The sequence below is a fragment of the Chelonoidis abingdonii genome, chromosome 6 (genome assembly GCF_003597395.2).
Source record: "Chelonoidis abingdonii isolate Lonesome George chromosome 6, CheloAbing_2.0, whole genome shotgun sequence".
In the NCBI taxonomy this organism is placed as follows: domain Eukaryota; kingdom Metazoa; phylum Chordata; order Testudines; family Testudinidae; genus Chelonoidis; species Chelonoidis abingdonii.
This window is the reverse complement of record NC_133774.1, coordinates 120,992-142,748: the sequence shown is the minus strand read 5'-3', so window position 1 is coordinate 142,748 and position 21,757 is coordinate 120,992. Positions and strand designations below refer to the sequence as shown.

Here is a 21,757-nt window from a genome sequence, read left to right as displayed (position 1 = left end):
TCTTGAAGAACAACAGTTACAAAGGTGAGTAACCAGTCTTTTCTTCTTCGAGTGCTTGCTCATATCCATTCCAGTTAGGTGATTCCCAAGCCTTACCTAGGTGGTGGGGTAGGAGTGAGATGTGGCAGAATGCAAAACTGCTGAGCCAAAGGCTGCATCATCTCTTGACTGTTGAACCAGAGCATATGTGAAGCAAAGGTGTGGACCGAGGACCAGGTAGCTGCGTGTGACATATTTCCTGGATTGGTACATGAGCCAGGAAGGCAGCAGATGAAGCCTGAGCCCTGGGGTAGAATGTGCCGGTGAGATGGCTCGAGGGACAATGAGCCAAGTCATAACACACTGCGGACGCACGCCGTCAACCCAGGAGGAGATCCTCTGGGAGGAAACAGGTAGGTCTTTCTTCGGTCTTGCCACTGCAACGAAGAGTTGGGGCGATTTATTGAAGGGCTTCGTCCGTTCGATATAAAATGCAAGCGCCCTATGGACATCTAGGGAGTGCAATTGTTGCTCCCGTCGTGATGAGTGCGGCTTCGGGAAGAAGGCTGGAAAGAAGATGTCCTGACTGATATGGAAGGCCAATACCACTTTAGGGAGGAACTCTGGGTGGTGGTCGCAACCGCACCTTGTCCTTGGTGCCACAGTATACGGTGGTCCACCGTGAGCGCCCGAAGCTCGGAGACTCCTTGGCCGATTTGTAATGGCTACGAGCAAACTGTCTTCCAGGACAGGGCATATAGCAGCAGCAAGTGCTAACAGCTCGAATGGTGGAGACATAAGTTGGTTAAGACCAGGTGAGTCCCAGGTAGGGCAGGGCAGCGTACTGGGGATAGAGGCGCTCCAAGCCCTTGAGGAACCTGGATAGTCTCCGACTCTCTCTGGCGTTATCGCGCTGTAAGGGCGGAGGAGAAACTGCCAAGAAGTTGCGCCCCAATGAGGAACGCAGGCTACCTAGTTTGAGCAAGACCAAGAGCTAGTCCAGGAAGGTGGGATCAAGACCTTGAGTAGGGAGTTATCATTTATTGCTTTTTGCACCAGCAGGAAAAACGCTTCCACTTGGCCAGATACATAGACCGAGTGGAAGGTTTCCTGCTATCCAGGAGTATTTGTTGTACTGAGGCAGAGCAGCGTAACTGACTGGCTCAACTACACAGAAGCCATGCCGTGAGGTGAAGGGACTGCAGGTCTGGGTGGTGAAGTCTGCCATGGTCCTGAGTTATGAGATCTGGGTGAAAAGGCAGGGTAATTGAGCTGGCTATCGACAGGTCGAGCAACATGGTGTACCAGTGCTGCCTCGGCCACACTGGGGCGATCACGATCAAGCGAGCTCCATCCCTGTGGAGCTTTAGCAGGACTCTGTGAACCAGCAGAAACGGTGGAAAGGTGTAACGCATTTGGCTCATCCACGGTATCAGGAAAGCATCCGAGATTGAGCCCGGGGAGAGACCTTGGAAGGAGCAGAACATCTGGCATTTCCTGTTCTCGCAGGAAGCGAATAGGTCTATGCGGGGAAATCCCCACTTCCGGAAAACAGAATGAATGTCCAGACAGATCGACCACTCGTGAGAGCGGAAGGATCTGCTGAGTCGATCAGCCAGAGTGTTCCGAACCCCTGGGAGAAAGGACGCTACCAGGTCTATCGAGTGGGCTATACAAAAGTCCCAGAGTTGAATGACTTCCTGACAAAGGAGGGAGGATCATGTCCCCCCCTGTTTGTTTATGTAATACATGGCTGTTATGTTGTCTGTGAACACTGAGACACAATGGCCTTGCAGATGCTGTTGAAACGCCTGGCACGCAAGGCAGACTGTTCTCAACTCTCGGACACTGATGTGCAAGGCCAGCTCCTGAGATGACCAAAGGCCTTGAGTGCAAAGATGTCCGAAGTGAGCACCCCAGCTGAGAGATGACGCATCCGTTGTCAGGGCCATAGACGGCTGGGGCGGACGGAATGGAATTCCTGCACACACCTGGGAGGGCATCAACCACCAGTCGAGGGAGCCTAGGAGTCTCGGGGGAACCGTGAGGATCCTGTCTATATTGTGTCTCCCCAGGTGGTATACTGAGGAAAGCCAAGTTTGAAGGGGACGTAGGCGTAGCCTGGCATGCTTGGTCACGAATGTGCAGGCAGCCATGTGACCCAGGAGGCCAAGACAAGTTCAAGCCGAAGTGGTTGGGAATTTTTATAGGCCTTGTATAATAGATACCATTGCGTGAAACCGCGGCTGTGGTAAGCAGGCCCTAGTGAGATTGGAGTCCAGAATGGCCCCAATGAACTCTATTCTTTGTGTGGGAACGAGAGTAGATTTCTCTAGGTTGATCGTCAGGCCTAGTTGGATGAATAGGTCCTTGACGACGCCCACGTGCCGAGTTGCTTGGGTCTTGGAGGCCCCGCGAATGAGCCAATCGTCGAGACACGGGAAGACGTGTATGCGTCGACGACGGAGGGAGGCGGCGACTACGGCCATACACTTTGTGAACACTCTTGGAGCTGTGGAGAGGCCAAACAGAAGGACCGTAAACTGGAAATGTTGACAGTTGACCACAAACCTGAGGTACCGTCTGTGCGGAGGATAAATGGCAATGTGAAAATACGCGTCCTTCATATTGAGGGCGGCATACCAGTCTCCAGGATCCAAGGATGGGATGATGGTCCCGAGGGATACCTGTCATAGTATTAATCCTCAATTTGAACATTAGAGTTCAAATATGAAGTACTAGCATGAAGTTCTCTAAGCTTAATCTCCAGCTTAGATCTGATAGGCTGCCACCAGATCAGGAATTGCTAGGGCCTGATCCCCCCTTTCCTCTCTCTGGTGTCCCCAACCCTCCCTTGGTGGGACACCCAGATTCCAAATCCCTTGGATGCTAAAAGCAGGGGAGAAAAAGCCCCTTCCCCCCTCCTTCCCAGGCTTGCCTTTGTCTAGCCGCCAAGTATCAAGAAAACCGGTTTCTCTGCTTCCTCCAAAGATAGCGTTCTCTGCCTCAGGACAATTGAGCATGAAAATACCAACCCTTGGCTTGCCCTTTCCCCGTGCTGCCTTCCCGTGAGGGAGACAGGTCTGATACAGAGGGTTTCACTTCTCTGCCTTACTAGAAAAGAAAACTTTCCACAAGGTTAAAAAGAAAACTTTAAGAAAAAAAAGAAAGGAAAATATAAACAATAATCTTGCATTAAGAAAACTAATACAGGCTCTTGCTTATAAAGAAAATATGAAGAAACAGTCTATTTAAAAAGATACCCAAATTAAACCAGTCCAACCAAATTCACATACATGTAATACAAACCCAAAGCCCTCTAAGCCGAATGTTGGGGTTCCTTTGTACTACACAGATGTGTATGAGACACTGGGAGATAAGAAGGCAGTTAGGAGGAAGCTGGTTAACTCACAGCGAGAAACAACAACAAAGACACAGCCATTCCACACTATTCGTAACAACCCAAAAGCTCCTCATAGCCGACTGCTTGGGTTCCTTTGTACTCACAGACTTTGGGTATAATATTTGAATAAGAAGGAAGTTAGGAGAAAACCTGTTTACTCACAGCCGAGAAACAAAAAGACCCCGAGTATACATAATTCCCCAGGCCCCTGGACTTTAAACAATCCAGTCTCTGATTGGTCCTGCTTGGTCAGGTGTTTGGTTACCTTTTCCAGGTAAAAGAAACTTAACCCTTACCTACGTATCTACTTATGACAATACATGCGGAACTTCAACTTTATAAAACTGTTGAAGTCCCCGCCAGGTCAGAAATTGGTCTGAAGACCTCCCTTTGCCTTGGGATTAGCAATGAGCGGAAGTAGAACCCCTTGCCCCTCAACACCTCCCGGTACCTTCTCTATAGCTCCCCAGGCGCAAGGAGGGAACCATACTTCCTCAAGAGGATTTGCTCATAAGAAAAGGTCCCTGAGAGGGACGAGGATGGGGATGGGTGGGGGCGAAATAACTGAAAGGCGGTACCAAATTCTACCCCATGGGTCGTTAAGACCGATGACGGAAAGTTCATGGGCTACTTAGGTGCGAGGGCCGAGGAAAGAAGGCGGTGCAAAAGCGGCACGGGAAAAGGACCTGTTGAACGGACTGGATAGCGAGTACCATTGGGTCCCTCGGCAGGCCTCAAAAGTTGGTCTTAGTTGGTTGGGGCGCGTTGTTTCTGACGTCCTCGGATCTGGTGATCTGTATGCGCGTTTAGCCACTCCGGTCCAGTCGTGCCGCTGTCCATGCGGGAGGGTAAGGCCGGAGACTGGTCAGAACACTGGCGCTGAGTCTGTGCTGGATGCATCGACGGAGCGCATGATCACCCATGTCCTTCCAGACTCCCTCGCCATGCTAGGGTCAGTCTTTTCCGAAAATAGGCCCTGACCTTCGAAGGGCAAGTCCTGTATCGTATGCTGCAATTCAGGTGGAAGGGCTGACACCTGAAGCCATGATATTCACCTCATGGTAATTCCTGAAGCCAGAGTTCTGGCCGTGGAGTCGGCTGCGTCTAACAAGGCCTGGAGAGAAGTTCTCGCCACCTTCTATCCTTCCTCCAAAAAGGGCCACAAATTCTTGACGCGAGTCTTGGGGGACTAGCTCTGTGAATTTCTCAACCACTGTCCAGGTGTTATAGTTATAGCGGCTAAGCAGGGCTTGTTGGTTTGCCACCCTGAGTTGGAGGCCCCCTGCAAAGTAGATTTTACCTCCCAATAAATCCATGCGCCTAGCCTCCTTTGCTTTTGGGGCAGGGGCTTGCTGGCCATGGCGCTCCCTTTCGTTAAACAACTGGACAACGAGGGAGCAGGGAGGAGGGTGTACGTACAGGTACTCGTACCCCTTAGAGGGCACCATGTACTTCCTCTCAACTCCCCTAGCCATGGGCGGAATAGATGCTGGAGACTGCCAGATGGTATCAACCTTCGCTTGGATCGTCCGAATAAATGGTAAGGCCACCCTTGTGGGAGTGTCAGCCGACAAAATATCTACCACCGGCTCCTCTATCTCCAGAACCTCCTCCACCTGGAGGTTCATATTCAGGGCCACCCGTTTCAGGAGGTCTTGATGTCACCTTAGGTCAACTGGAGGAGGGCTCGAGGAGGATGTCCCCGCCACCGCTTCATCTGGAGAAGAGGAAGAGGAAAGGCCAGGGACAATCGGGTCTTCCGTTGTCTCGTGGACTTGGGCGACGTCCAGCTCCGGTGGGACCTGAGGGTCTGGTGCCCGAATGGGAGCGTCCTCTGTAGCTGCAGGAGGGGGGCGGCTAACAGTAGCCTCCAGCACCCGGTGCTCAAACGGTACGGAGTGTGATGGCACTGGAGGTCCACCTTGGGCTTGGTAATATGCCCAAGACATCCAGAAGGACCACTGATGAGGTCCTTGGTCTTGAGCCTGGGTCTCTTGGAAGACACTGCTGGGGACATCTAAGTCACGGTTCTGTGCATAGGACGCACTGTCCGCATGGGATGACATAGATGCATGGTGAGACGTTCAAGGAGGAGCTGAAAACCCCTGAGAATGGTCTCCATCCCTGGGTAGTCTGTCTGTACGCTGCAGCGGAGAGTGGTACCGGGCGCTATACCGGTACCAAGAACGAGACCTGTGACCGGAACAGTGTTGGGACGTCGACCGGGACCTCGAAGCTCGACGCCGGGCGTGGCTGCGAGAGGTGAGGTGCCGTGAGTGGTGCCGGGAGCTTGATCGGTACCGAGAGTACCGGGCCTGCGAATGGGGTCTCGAACAGTGCTGCAAGTGCGACTGGTACTGAGATGGAGAACGGTACCAGGACTGCGAGCGGCATCGGGACCAGGATCAGTGATGGGACCAAGAACGCCAGCGGGACCGCGATCGTGATCGGTGCCTCTCAGCGGTGCTGATGGAAGATGGTCTCAGTAGGGCAGGCTTGCCTATGGACTGTATAACCCGCACCGGCGGTGCCGGGGGTCGAGGCAGCGCAGATTCCGTCAGTGCGATCAGTTCCCTTGCCGTAGAGAATGTCTCCAGTGTGGAGGGAATAGTAAGCTCAGCCATGGCGCGTGCCGGGGAGCTGTCAAGCACCGGATTTGACGGCTCTTGCGGGACCGGAATCGACAGTGCTGAAGTTGTTGGTGCCACGGCAGTTGTTGGTGCCGGGTGGTCTGACTTAGGCGGGTGCTCTGACTGCGGTGTGGACACAGAAGCCACAGGAGTCTTATGTTTCTTTTACCCGCAGGGAGAGAGAGCGGTGCTGAGCAGACATCTGGGCCGGCAATGGTTGGTGCTGAGGGGCCTTAGCAGCACCAGTGCGCTCCAGTGCCGAAGATGCACTTCTCCCTGGTGCGGACTGTCCAGTGCTCGATGCCGATGGTGGAGGAGTAAAAGCTGCCTCCATCAGGAGCTGTCTGAGATGAAAGTCCCGCTCCTTTTTGGTCCGCGGTTTGAAGGCCTTGCAAATGTGGCACTTATCTGCGAGGTGGGATTCCCCGAGGCACTTAAGGCAGGAGTCGTGAGGATCTCCTGTAGGTATTGGCTTGTGACAGGCCGAGCACAGTTTGAAACCCAGTGAACCGGGCATGGGCCCTCGGCACTGGGTGAGGGAAGGGCTAATCCCCGAACCCCTCTTAACTATATACACTATGTTAAAGAAAATAATAAACTAACTGCAAGTATAGAAATTTGAAATATATACACAACAACAATGAGAAAACTATGAGTAGCTAGGGAGATGGAGATCAGCCAAGCCACGCCTCCACTGTTCCAACGACCGACATGGGCGGTAAGATGGAACTGAGGGTGGTTGGGTGGCAGGGGTATATATCCGGCGCCATGGCGGCGCCACTCCAGGGAGCACCCAGCCGACCCATCGAAGTGTTGCTAGGGTAAAAATCTTCCGACGAACGTGCACACAACGTGCACACACTTAACTGGAATGGATATGAGCAAGCACTCGAAGAATAAGAGATCTGAAAATATTAAGCATTAAAAATTGCTTAAATAGTGGTATTCTCCTATTACCAAAAAGTTGCACCAGTCTAGAGTAAAGGCTCTATTTAGTTGTAAATTAACAGATTTTTAATGGTTATGCAGAATCACAGACTTTAAGGTCAAAAGGGACCATTTGATCATCTAGTCTGACTTCCTGCACAATGAAGACCACAGAATCTCACCATCCACTCCTGTATCAAATCTGTGTCTGAGCCACTGAAGTCCTCAAATCATGGTTTAAAGGCTTCAAGGTGCAGAGAACCTTCCAGTAAGTGACCCATGTGCCCCACACTGCAGAGAAAGCGAAACCCCTCCTAGGGCCTCTGCCAATCTGCCCTGGAGGAAATTCCTTCCCGACCCCAAATATGGCGATCAGCTAAACCCTGAGCATGTGGGCAAGACTCACCAGCCAGACACCCAGGAAAGAATTCTCTGTAGTAACTCAGATCCCACCCCATCTAACATCCCATCACAGAGCCACTGGGCATATTTACCGCTAGTAGTCAAAGATGAAATTAATTGCCAAAATTAGCCTCTATCCATCATACCATCCCCTCCATAAACTTATCAAGCTTAGTCTTGAAGCCAGATATGTCTTTTGCCCCACTACTCCCCTTGGAAGGCTGTTCCAGAACTTCACTCCTTCTGATGGTTAGAAACCTTTCATCTAATTTCAAGTCTAAAACTTCCTGATAGCCAGTTTATATCCATTTGTTCTTGTGTCCACATTGGTACTGAGCTTAAATAATTCCTCTCCTCCCTGGTATTTATTCCCTCTGATATATTTATAGAGAGCAATCATATCTCCCCTCAGCCTTCTTTTGGTTAGGCTAAACAAGCCAAGCTCTTTGAGTCTCCTTTCATAAGACAGTTTTCCATTCCTCAGATCATCCTAGTAGCCCTTCTCTGTAACCTGTTCCAGTTTGAATTCATCCTTCCTAAACATGGGAGACCAGAACTGCACACAGTATTCCAGATGAGGTCTCACCAGTGTCTTGTATAACGATAATAACATCTCCTTATCTCTACTGGAAATACCTCACCTGATGCATCCCAAGACAGCATTAGCTTTTTTCAACGGCCATATCACATTGGTGGCTCATAGTCATCCCATGATCAACCAATACTCTGAGGTCCTTCTCCTCCTCTGTTACTTCCAACTGATGCCTCCCCAGCTTATAACAATAGTTCTTGTTATTAATCCCTAAAGTGCATGACCTTGCACTTTTCACTATTAAATTTAATCCTACTACTATTACTCCAGTTTACAAGATTATCCAGATCTTCCTGTATGCATATCCCGGTCCTTCTCTGTATTCACAATACCTCCCAGCTTTGTCTCATCTGCAAACTTTATTAGTACACTTCCATTTTTTGTGCCAAGGTCAGTAATAAAAATATTAAATAAGATTGGTCCCAAACCGAATCCCTGAGGAAACTCACTAGTAACCTTCCTCCAGCCTGACAATTCACCTTTCAGTATGACCTGTCGCAGTCTTTCTTTAACCAGTTCCTTATCCACCTTTCAATTTTCATATTGATCCCCATCTTTTCCAATTTAGCTAATAATTCCCCATGTGGAACCGTAACAAATGCCTTACTGAAATCGAGGTAAATTAGATCCACTGCATTTCTTTTGTCTAAAAAAATCTGTTACCGTCTCAAAAAAGGAGATCAGGTTGGTTTGGCACGATCTACCAAAGCAAATGAGAAAATAACTGAAGTACAAATAAAAAAGCTGATTGAAATTGATGAATCAAATAGAACACTGGATCTCAAATTATGGGCTGTGACCCCGAAGTGGGTCACGACTCCATTTTGATGGGGTGGCCAGGGCAGAAAGTCCCACAGGGGGTCCAGAGTCCCAGCCAGGAACCCTACAGATGGCAGAGGGCCCAGAGCCCCAGCCACAAGCCCCATAGACGGTGATGCTTAAGGGTTGGGGGCAATTTTTTCTAGTGGGGAGGTAACAATTTTATTTTAAGTCCAGATGGGGTCACCAGCACAAAAACTTTGAAAAACACTAAAATCTAGGCTTTCCACTTGGTGATTTAAATCATTATTTAAATTGCTGATTTAAATCACCTTGATTAAGATCAATTCATCCTGGAAGAGTCCAACACAACTACTATTTTGCATTTACTTTTGTATCCTTTTCCCATGGATGCATTTTGACTAAACGCCATGAATGAAATACAGATAATAATACCCAGACACTACAATGGTGGTGCATGGCTGGCAGCATAACTCAAAGATATTAATTTTTTTCTTGCTTTGCGTTCCTATCTCTATTCTCTCCCCCTCGTTCCATTAGGGTTGTTATCCTCCCCACTGTGCTCTGTTCCCTCCATTCTCCCACTCTCCTCATTTCCTACTTTCAGCCTCCCATTTTCTCTTCTCCTTTAACTAGATGTTAAGTATTTTAATAAAGAATGTCTTAGAGGGTAACCCCTTGAACAAATACTGAATCAAAGTATTAAATCACAGAATATTAGTAACCAGAACTGTATCTTCCCTTGTTACAAAATTCACTTCTATGTAAATGAGCTGTTCAACACATTATGGCCAAGATTATCGATCCAGGGGAAGTATGCGTTAGAGAACTTATTCCTTCACTCTTCCACTTCCCTGGTCCTTCTCGTCTGAACAGAGAGTAACAATACCTGAAGTCCAAAGGTGCAAACAATTTGATGTTTATTGGGGTGAACTTTCAGCAAGCTTAAATTCAAGCTCCTTTTTCCCTATTTTCAAATCTCAACTTACTTCCTGTTTGCCCCTAATTTATAGTAATATTTACAGCTATACCTTAACAAATCATTCTACTGAAATTTACCTAACCAATCCTAACATATTGTAACATGCTTAGCCAACGAATTATATCCCACCACCTTAATTAGTTTACACCCAGCAAAATTAATTATACAGCAGACAGAAACAATCACAGAACCAGACAGAGCCCATGCAAATAAACATACAAAACAATACAAAAGTGAGGATTTCACAACTACATCTGTAAAGACATAAGGGTTTCCCAGCTGTGTCTATTGATAAGTGAGTTCTTACTAGACAGAAAACTATTAAACTAAATTTCCTTTTACATTCTTCTAGGCTTTCCTTTCTCTTGGCGGTGATAGATCGGATCACCTTCCTAACAGCCCCCGATTGCCTTATTTCAAGTACTGATGAACAGGGCCTCAGGACTGTCACAGTGAGAGAAGGCCCTTACACAGATTCTTTTCTTTTATATTTTGTGTAAGCATGGCAAGGCAGCATAAGAGTGTGCAGGGGCTTATTCTGCCAAGGGAGGAAGGTTTGCTTTAGATTATATAGAACAGCTGTGGCAATTAGAGCACCTGACTCCAGTTAGAGCACACTGACAGTCATGGGATTAAACCCGCTCGTTGCATTCAGTAATAATTATAAAACACAAATATTGTTAATACTACAATTTTAAAAGTTGCATTGTAAATTGACAGAAAACTATAGTCATCTTACGCAATATATAAATGACTTTAGATCAAAGTTTGTCCCCTTGGAAGCAATGAATTGCTCTCATTTACTGCAATGAGAACTCTATGTGTTCAGAGGACAGAAAGCAACCTGAAATATGTAACGAGCTATAAATGAATCTACATTAAATTAGGGATAAGTAATTCTATATTTTTCTGATATTTTCTTATTTGGTGTTTCAACCCAAATATGTAGATGAAACCAATCACAATAGAGTGGGGATCAAGGGACAGAAATTGACCATGCCTGGAGGTTTTAGCAGAATGGGTGAAAGCCATCCACAGATATACCAGGGAGTTTATGAAAGTCTCTATTTACCCAAAATTTGATTTGACCTTTGTTTACTCATCAGATTGTTAAAGTATACTTTTTCAATGACCTCTTTGCATTTGGCATTCTGCTGGAATACTTGGGCCAAGTAAGGACAAACTAGTCCCAATAAACTGTCCTCGGTTAAATTATGGCGCTTTGGGTGCTGTGTAAATAAAGAATAAAGATCAGTGGTCACTGGGCAATTGCTGAGGTACTTATTCCATATTACAGACAGAAACAAAAAACTGATTGCAGACCTACACAAGTGCTTTGAGAGTCTTCACTAGCTGCCAATACACTTCTGTGAGTTTCAAGGCCTTGGTTCTTTGACCAAAGAATGCAAATGTCCTGTGATGGCTCTATGTGTGATATGTGTTGATCAACATTGATGATAATTACTGTGGATGTATAAGGGCCTTGACACGTCGTCAAATTAAGGGTGGGAGGTTATGTCTGCCCCTGGACTAAATGTCCAGGCGCAGATCCACTCCCTGCCACACGTGTGGCAATTGCGGTACTGTTCTCTGGGTTCGCGCTTTCTCTTCTCTGGGGTAGGTTAGGGCGATAGTGCTTGCTCTAAACGCAGTTTTATCACCCCTAGTGTCCTTGGAGGAGGGGAGTGGAGAGGGAGGGACCTGGGCCGCCCCTCTACGCCAGGGTCGCAACCCAGGGCCCTGGGGTTGTGGTGACACTTTTACTAGCGGTTTTCTATCTTCCCTGGGTTATTCCCTCTCAATACCGTCAGCTTGTGAAGGCTTCTCGCTCCTCTATACAAGCCTGGTGCCCCTTCCCTAGGTTTCTGTGGCTTCCAATAACCGCAGCACCCTCAACTTATTTCTCTCTGGACAATCTTCTCTTCTGGCACTCTGATCCAACCACCTTCTCCTTCAACTCGCACCCTGTCTGACTGCAGCAGGGGTTTATATCCCATGACACTGGAGTCAGGTGCTCTAACTGGAGTCAGGTGCTCTAGTTAATCTAAAGCAAACCTTCCTCCCTTGGCAGGGAATAAGGCCCCCTGCTAACACTCTTATGCTGCCCTCTGGCCATGGGTCACACTTTATAACCAGCTAAATAATAAACATATCTAAATTCTTAAAGTATAGGCCTTTACAGATAGGCTTGAATATCTATATCCTAACAGTATGCGTTCATCTGTCCTAAATTAAGCTCCTCAGTCTATATTTAAGCATTGAAATAAATGGCCCAATTTTAAAAATGCTGAACACCTAGCTCAGGGGTCGGCAACCTTTCAGCACTGATGTGCCGAGTCTTCATGTATACACTCCAATTTAAGGTTTCGCGTGCCGGTAATACATTTTAATGTTTTTTAGAAGGTCCCTCTATAAGTCTAAATATATAACCAAACTACTGTTATATGTAAAGTAAACAAGATTTTCAAAATGTTTAAGAAGCTTTATTTAAAATTAAATTAAAATGCAGAACTTATTAGTTCAGTGTGATCCTTGCCCTTGCTTTTTCTTGCTGAGTCTTCCAATGTCTGGTGACACATATTTGGATACTTTAAGCTACACACTGGCTTCTGAGTGATCAGTTGATAACTGGCTGGCAGGAGGTCAGCGGCTGGAACCCCAGATTGGCAGCTGAGGAAAGTGGAGCTGGCGGCTGGTAGGGCTGAGCAGGGCCGGAAGCCTCGACCCTATCTGGCAGGGGGCCTGCACTGGAACTCCAACTGGAAGCAAGGTGAGTGGGGCTGCGGTGGGGAGCCTGGCTGGTAAGGGGCCAGCAGCCAGAACCCCAGAGAGGCAGCAGGCTGAGCGAGTCAGCCCGCCCAGCTCTGGGGTTTCAGGGACGGGCTGAGCGTCTCCGCCCACCCCCACTCTGGAGTTTCAGCTGCTGGCTCCTGCCAGCCTGGGGTCTCAGCCCACTGCCAGCCTGGGGTTCCTTCACCCAGGCCAGCAGCGGGAGCTGAGTGGGACGGGCAGCGGGACCCCAGCTGGCAAGGGGCCAGCAGCAGGAAACCCAGAGTGGCAGCGGGTTGAGAAGCTCAGCCCGCCCTGCTCTGGGGTTTCGACCACTGGCTCCTGCAAGCTGCACTCTCAGCCCGCTGCCAGCCTGGGGTTCCTTCATCCAGGCCAACAGGGGGCTGTCATAAACAGATAGTAGGAGTTAATAGAACAGAAGTCTCTATATCTCTTTTGACTGTAAAGGGTTAACCAGTTCAGTGAACCTGGCTGTCACCTGACTAGAGGACCAATCAGGGGACAGGATACATTCAAATCTGGAGGGAGGGAAGTTTTTGTGTGTGCTGTTAGAATTTGGTTGTTGTTCTCTCTGGGTTCTGAGAGTGACCAGACGTGCAACCAGGTTTCTCTCCAATCTCTCCGATACAGGTTCTTATTGACAGTGACCAGACAGCCCTATGACAGTAGCAACAGAGTTTCTCTCCAATCCTGTCAATAACAGGCTCTTATAAGTGCGCAAATAGTTGAGCTACATCAGGTAGAGAATCAGGCGAGTTAGGCTTATGTTTGTTTCTTTATTTGCAAATGTGCATGTGGCTTGGAGGAGTTACAATTACTGTGATATTGCGTGAAACCAGGATTGTAAATTTTACTGTAGAACTACGAGGCTGGGATGGGTATTCCAGATAGTCTTGTAGCTGAAAACTGTCATCTAATCCATCATTAAGACTTTTACACAAGATAATTTTTTACTGTTTTTATCTCGATACTTTAAATTAAAAGCTTTTCTTGTGTCCTTTACATGAACCTGAATTGTATTTTATTCCTGGTATGAGACCCCCAGAGCACGACTAGGGTCCATGGATTCACCAGAGGAACTGGTTGGAGAAGCGCAGGTAAAGGGCGGAGAGAAGAGGCTATATTCTCTACATGGTGTGAGGATTACTCTCTTAATGAGGATTCTAGAGGATGGGGGAGAGAGAAGGAGGGAGAAAGATGTGCATGTTTCCGTCTCTGTTTAAGCGATTCAAGGAGTTTTAGAATCACAGTGATCTTCCAGATAACCGGGGAGGAAGCCTGTTTGGAGAGTGAAAAGCGCGGGTGGGAAAGGTTTAGACCTTTCCTTGTTGGTAAGATCCAGAAAGGGTCTGGGTCTTGGGAGGTCCCGCGGCAAGGTCCCCGGGCAAGGTTTTGGGGGGACCAGAGTGTACCAGGCACTGGAATTCCTGGTTGGTGGCAGCGCTACAGGTTCTAAGCTGGTAATTAAGCTTAGAGGAATTCATGCTGGTACCCCATCTTTTGGACGCTAAGGTTCAGAGTGGGGGTTTATACCATGACAGGGGCGCGACCCCATCTGGCAAGGGGCCAGCAGCGGGAAGCCCAGAGCAGAGGGGAGCTGAGTGGCTCAGCCCACTGGAAGTGCCGTAGGTTGCCAACCCCTGACCTAGCTTCTCCCATTGGGCTTGTTAATGTTTGGAAATACAGCAGTGATTCTGGTATTCCGGGCTCCTGGACTTAAGGCCATTACATTTCTCCACCAATGCCCTCCAAAGAATGCAGAATATATACACCTTAGAAGGGAATCAGCAGAGCAATAGCCTGAGACAAGAGCTCACATACAGCAGAACCCCAATTATCTGATCTAACTGGGACCAGGTCCAGATCAGATAATCAAAGAGTCAGATAATCTGGAGAATGGACAAAGAGCTTTCTATCCATTATGTTAAGATACAGAGTTGCTTTTAAGCTATCTGACCCCTCCCAGAGAAGCATTAAAACACACCCCCCTTTTTTATTTTCAGTGTACACAAACAGGTACTTCTAGCAAAGAGTACCAGTTTTTAAAAATGCAAAATGATCATTTTAAATTGCAACGACAACACTGTATTATTTTGGAGTTGCTTGTGTTTATCATTCCTGCATTTTTAAAAATGAGTACTGTATTCTTTACTAGAAGTAGCAGTTCATGTATGCTATCCTGCGTGCGCGTTGTTTGTTTGGTTAATACAGAGAGCTGGATAATGGAGGCTTGGATAAACGGGGTTCTACTGTACCATGATGATCGGTACATTGCAAATATGGAGAAATTCCACAGCTTCCAGCGGAAGCCCCACCTTCCCCAGGGACTATGTGCCCTCCCACAGATTCATAGATTCTAAAGCCCAGAAGGGACCACTGTGATCATCTGGTCTGACCTGTGTAGCACAGGACATGGAACTTCCACAAAATAATTCCTAGAGTAGCTCTTTTAGAAAATCATCCAACCTTGATTTTAAAATTGTCAGTGATGGAAAATCCACCACAACACTTAGTAAATTGTTCCAGTGGTTAATTACTCTTACCGCTAAAAATTCATGCCTCATTTCCCATCTGAATTTGTCTAGCTTCAACTTTCAGCCACTAGATCATCCTAGACCTTTCTCTGCTAGACTGAAGAGCTCATTATTAAATATTTGTTCCCCAAGTGGGTACTTAGACTCTAATCAAGTCACACTCTAATCTTCTCTCGGTTAAGCTAAATAAATTGAGTTCTTTGAGTCTATCACTATAGGGCACGGTTTCTAAATCATTTAATCATTCTCGTGGCTTTTCTCTGAATCCTCTCCAATTTATCAACATCTTTCTTGAATTATGGACACCAGAACTGGACACAGGATTCCAGCAGCCATTGCACTAGTGCCAAAAACAGAGGTAAAATTACCTCGAGATTCTCTTGTTCATGCATCCCAGGATCGCACTAGCCTTTCTGGCCATAGAGTCACATTAGGAGTTTGCGTTCAACTGATTATCCACAATTACTCCCAAATCTTTTAAAGCTGCCTTTTGCCAACAAAACAGGAGAGGTGTACACACTACAAAGCTACTTTTGGTGGCAAAACTCTGCTGTTTTGCTGACAAAATAAAACCCCTTCACCGAGAGGCATAAAGCTGTTTGCAGCAAAAGTTAAAGTGACAAAACGCCAGTATAGACACTGCTGTTTGTTTTGTTGACATAATTGGCTTCCACCAGTATCCTACAATGTCTGCAGTGACTGTTCTGCTTACCGGGAAGTATCTGACAGCTGAGGTACTGCTTCGTTTTGGGGAACGTTAACATGGAATGCTCTCGTCCTGCTCTGCACTAGGAACACAGCGAGAGCTCACAGAGCTTCTCAGGATTCTGCTCCTGACAGCTGTGGAAGAACTCAGAGGGAATCACAGAATCATAGGCAGGAAGGCAGAGCAGACTGTTTCTGGAGAAACTGCTGTGCCGAGCAGAATCAGGGACTGCCTCAGGATAGGTCAGTCAGCCTGCTGTCTCCCCTGCCCCATATACACTACTCTCCTCTCCCTCCCCCCACACACTTCAGTTGAAAAAGCAACTGACAATATACTAGGATGCCCTAGGAACCATGGGATTGAGAAACCTTCATCATGTGATGCTGTACCTGCCCCATGATCATTGCAAACCCTTCCCAAAGCACCCTGCAGCCAGTTGCTACCAGTGCATTGTTCTTTGTGTCAATGCAAGAGCTGTTAATGAGGATGCACTCTGCCAACACAAGGAGCCAGTGTGGACACGCAACAGTGGTTTTAAAGTCGCATACCTTTTGCCGACAAAACTTTGTAGGTGTGATGGGGCAAGGCCAGATGGCTACAGTAAAGTACAGAGAAACAGGTATGTTAGCCCCAGGCTAAACAAATCCCTAGGACCATGGTAACCAAATGGCAGTTGCTCCAGGTTAATCAAGGCACCTGGAGCCAATTAAGACCTTTCTAGAAGGCAGTGGAGATAGCTACTTTAATTAGAACACCTGCAGCCAATCAAGGCAGGCTAATCAGGGCACCTGGGTTTAAAAAGGAGCTCACTCCAGTCAGGCAGGGAGGAGCCAGAGGAGAAGGAGTGTGTGTGAGGAGCTGGGAGCAAGAAGGCAAGGAGCTGAGAGTGAGAGAGTGTACTGCTGGAGGATTGAGGAGGACAAGCGTTATCAGACACCAGGAGGAAGGTCCTGTGGTGAGGATAAAGAAGGTGTTTGGAGGAGGCCATGGGGAAGTAGCCCAGGGAGTTGTAGCTGTCCTGCAACTGTTACAGGAGGCACTATAGACAGCTGCGATCCACAGGGCCCTGGGCTAGAACCCAGAGTAGAGGGCGGGCCTGGGTTCCCCCCAAACCTCCCAACTCCTGATCAGACACAGGAGGAGCTGACTCAGACTGTGGGTTCCACAAGAAGGGAAGATCACTGAGGTGAACAAATCTGCCAATAAGTGCAGGACCCATCAAGGTGGAGGAGGAATTTTGTCACATAGTGTATCTAAGAAGTAGGGCCTAGATTCTTTGTTTCTAGATGTATATTTATATTTAGTTATATTAAAACTCATATTGTTTACCTGCCCCCAGTTTACCAAGCGACCGAGATCACTCTGACTCACTGACTTCTCCTCTTCATTATTTACTACTCCCTCAATTTTTGGTTCATCTGAAGACTTTATTAGCAATAATTTTATGTTTTCTTCCAGGTCATTGATAATGTTAAATAGGATACCTTCTAGAGAGCCCTACCTCACCTAAGAAGTGGCCACCAGGGAGCACATCTCTTCCACCCATACCCCCATGGGCCCTGATGCACACCCCATCTCTTTCACCTACATGAGACAAAGTGCCAGTCTGTACCCTAAACAGTACTTACCTTCCCTGCATAGTGAATGATGCTGAACCCTAGCACGTGGCCTCTACCTGGCTGGAAGTGTGAGTTCCCCTTGAAGGTACTGTTCAGTTTATCCACAAAGGTTTTATCAGTCGCCTGCAACACAAGAGATTTCATAGTAAAACCCCACAAAATGAGAAATTAAGTTATTATTTATACAGCATCTCCAATCCCATCAAGACACTGGGCAGGGATCTACAACTGACTAGAAACACATTTCAATACAATACAAATGTAATAAAAGCCACCCTAACAGCTGAGACAGTGATGAAGAGAATTCTTGTCTATGCAGTGACTAACCCTACCAACTGCTACTTAACCTTTCTGCAAATCCCCATACTGTAAATCCACCCACCAGCTTCCCAGATTGACATCCACTCACATATGAACCAAGGGATGCATCGTATTCCCCATCAGTGAAGTCTTTAAATCAAGATTGGGTGAGTCTGTTCCTAAAAGATCCGTTCAATCTCTGTCACAGGTTACTGGGCTCAGTGAAGGGGTTATTGGGTGAAACTGTGGCCTGTGTTATGCAGCAGGTCCCTTCTGTTTGTCTATTATGTGTTGAACAGAGATGACTCCATATCCCAGGAACCGCTGCAGTATTTCAAAGTGAGACTATATGAATGGTGGAATCTTCATCCTTAGAGGTTTTTAAGGCCTGCCTTGACAAAGCCCTGGCTGGGATGATTTAGTTGGGGTTGGTCCTGCTTTGAGCTAGAGGGTTGGACTAGATACCTCCTGAAGTCTCTTCCAACCCTAATCTTCTATGATTCTATGATCTAATATTCATCTCTTACTTACAGATCTTTGAACTCTAAATGGCATGACAAAATATGCAAAGGCTCTGATTCTGCAAACACTTATACACATATTTAACTTTACACATGTGAGTAGTCCCATTGAAATCAAGTGGGCTACTTGTGCATATCTGTAGGATCAAGACCTAAAGGAAATTTGAGGGAACTAAATCTAATAGGCCTGGTACATTGCGAAGAAGAATAAAAATCTACCAGGTCAGCTGGAGAATCCTAAAACTCCTTAAAGTGTTCAGGCTGTAAATCCTTTGAGAAAAAAATGCAAAGAGCAGCAGCAGCCAACATGACTTCACAGAGAACTAGCTTCACAGACTTGGGGAATGTAATCTAACAATGCTAAAAGTAAACGAAAAATCATCAGCATAAACATGTACCACTCTTCAGTAAGACAATATTTCACTTGAAGTAAAAGCAAGTATCAGGCAAGATGTTACAGGATTATCAGTGAAAATGCTATTTCTTTGTGTCTGGTTTGTTCACTTTGTATGCTGAGCATTTACACTGATATTTTTTGACATCTCTCACTATCACTCTAGTTCCAGCATTACTGATAGGTAAAGAAATGCTGGGCTGAGATTGTTTCTGTCCTGACTACGGAGGTCAGCAAACAATGGGATGCAGAGGTGAGGATGAGTGGACTGCTGGAGTAACACAGGGAACCAGAATTGCCTTGACCATATTGGTATCACCAGAACGACTTTTGCCTTTCCCTGCCTGATCTTTACCAGCATTTTTGGCAGCTGGGGAATTGGAAGAAATGTGTACATCAGATGATCCAATCATTTAAGCCTCTGGTCAAATTTGGGCCTCAAGCATCCCTGGAGCAGGATCTCTGACAATCCCTGTTTTTGCTTGATGGACACAGATCCCTGAACAGGAAACCCCAATGGAAGAATACAGTCTTTTTCACCTGGTCTTGTAGTTCCCACTTGTAGTTTGCCTACTTGGAAAATGCCTGTGAAGAATAGGTTGAGTTGTTTTCAATAAATTAATATTGAAAACAAGTGCAAGAGAATCAGATAAAGAAGCTGGATTAGTCCAAACAGAGAGTGATATGATTCAAAGGCCACGCTGATATAATCCAAGGACTGTTGAAATTATGCTTGGTAAAAAACAGAAGAAGTGGAACTAGAAGCTAATAGACCAGAATTGCTGTGACAGATATTAGGCCTAAACAGTGAACAAATATCGAGGGGAATGAACTGTACTGTCCACTTTTCCCCCTTTAGGATTTCTTAAAAAGAGACTTTGAAAAAATCGTCTCTCTCATCTCCTGTCTCACCTTGTATCCCAGTTCGTCTTGTCTTGACTCATTTTCCCTAACCTCAAGATAGGAGCAGATTAGACTAAAAGACTTTCTTCCAAGAGGAAGGCTGGCTAGCCTTGCTCCTGTTTAAGGAACTTTATTCTCACTTGAGAGTGTTGAAAATCATCATGACATCCAGTCCTCTGACCATATGTTGGGATACCTAATTGCCAGCATTGCAGAGACACTTAAGATTCTTTTTTTGCCTCCCTTCCCTGTTGTGTTACTTTCTCTTACCCTATATCTTTCTTTCTGCTTTTCATCAGATCCTGAAATCAAATACATTGCATCAACATACAGACAGGAGATGACCATAACCCTGCCCTGTCTAAGAAGAAAAGACCCAAACAGATGATGTCCCTGATCAGAAAGTAAACCAGGGTCCAAGCAACAGGTGCTGTGGTCGATCTGCCAGCCAAACCATCCATTCATGACTGACCAGACATCCAATGTTCCAAGAACACCAAGAAAAACCATATTTCCCCCACCTTTTCTATCTTCTCTCTCCCCCACCTTGTCAGCCTGTCTGTCAGAAACAGGAGACGTAACTACCCTTTACACACCAGGACTGAAAGTAAAATTAATCCTTTCCTTTTCAAAGAAAGGTTATTTTGAAAATAAGAGGCTGATATTTTGCCTCCAAAAGGAGAGAGACTTTAAAGGTTTTGATTAAGTTTGTTTTGCGTTATCACTGAATTTTAGTTACAATATAAATGCTTGTTTTAATTTCTTGTTCTTTCTTGTGTTTGATTAATAAACTTTAGAATCAATGCTTTTGAATGTTTGCCAAGAAATCGAGTAAAGTAAGGTCTATGTAGGAAAAAAAAAACCTGCATTTCTTTGTATCACTGTTTTTATGTTAAGATAGCGAAATCACCTTGAACGCTTTTGATCCTTGAAATTAATACAACAGAACTGTCAAAATGTTTGCTTTGATGATGGTGCTGACTGGGATGAAAATGACAATGGTGCACTTGGGTTTTGCTTTTGCACCCTTTGTCACATCATCTGCATGCTGATGATAAAAGGATGGCAGAGGGGTAGGTTTCTGCAGGGCCAGCTCCAGGTTTTCTGCCGCCCCAAGCGGCAAAAAAAAAAAAAAAAAAAAAGGCGTCTTAGTCATGCCACTCCATTCTTGAGCAGCAGTTTGGTGGCGGGTCCTTCACTCCCTCTCTTCCTCTTCAGCAGAACTTCGGCGGCAGCTCAAAGAGAAAGAGAGGGACTAAGGGACCCGCCGCCGAATTCCCGCCAAAGCCCCGGCCATGCCACCCCAATAGCGGATGGAGTGCCGCTCCTTTGTATTAGCTACCCCAAGCAGCTGCTTCCTTAGCTGGTGCCTGAAGCCGGCCCTGGGCTTTGGCCTGTGGTAGGATTGAGCCTTAGTATATTTCCTCTTTGGTGGCAGAGTATTTATGCTGAGGGAACAAAGTGTGGTTTTAGAGTTGTTAAGTGTGTACAGTGACTCATCTGTCCTCTCACTGAACAGGCAGCCTTCAAATGGTAGAATTTCAACCATTGCCTGCACTTTTCAGGAAACCCAACAAACGAAGCCATGATGACCATCTCATGGCAACAGTAGTTGCCAGAGGGCAAGAGGCAGTGCCTGCCCTATCCAGAGCTGCTTGGAATGATGACCTAGCCTGCAACTGTCCTTTGTCAATTACAGACTAAAACTGCTGTCTGCAGTCCTGGGGAAATATGTCCTGTAAATTCACTAAGTATCAGAGGGGTAGCCATGTTAGTCTGTATCCACAAAAACAATGAGGAGTCCAGTGGCACCTTACAGACTAACAGATTTATTTGGGCATAAGCTTTCGTGGGTAAAAAAACCTCACTTCTTCAGATGCATGGAGTGAAAATTACAGATACAGGCATAGATATACTGGCACATGAAGAGAAGGGAGTTACCTTACCAGTGGAGAACCTCAGCCTGGACCAGTCCACACAAGAGATCCACTTCCTGGACACTACAGTGCAAATAAGTGATGGTCACAGAAATATCACCCTATACCAGAAACCTACTGGTCACTATACTTACCTACATGCCTCGAGCTTCCATCCAGGACACATCACATGATCCATTGTCTACAGCCAAGCCTTAAGATACAACCGCATTTGTGCCAATCCCTCAGACAGAGATAAACACTGTGATACAGCATGGCCAGAGGGCAGCATAAGAGTGTTAGCAGGGGGCCTTATTCCCTGCCAAGGGAGGAAGGTTTGCTTTAGATTAACTAGAATAGCTGTGGCCAGTTAGAGCAC

At 46.5% G+C, this 21,757-nt stretch overlaps 1 protein-coding gene across 3 annotated transcripts in view; it reads right to left on the bottom strand.

Moving 5' to 3' along the window:
- LOC116823316 (myosin-IIIb-like) overlaps positions 1–21,757 on the bottom strand; it is a 130,561-nt gene that overhangs the window by 73,453 nt on the left and 35,351 nt on the right. For all 3 annotated transcript variants that reach the window (XM_032777781.2, XM_032777784.1, XM_032777783.2), the window contains one exon: positions 17,354–17,467. In XM_032777781.2, coding sequence (XP_032633672.1) covers positions 17,354–17,467 — 114 coding nt within the window. The remainder of the gene's footprint in view (positions 1–17,353; positions 17,468–21,757) is intronic.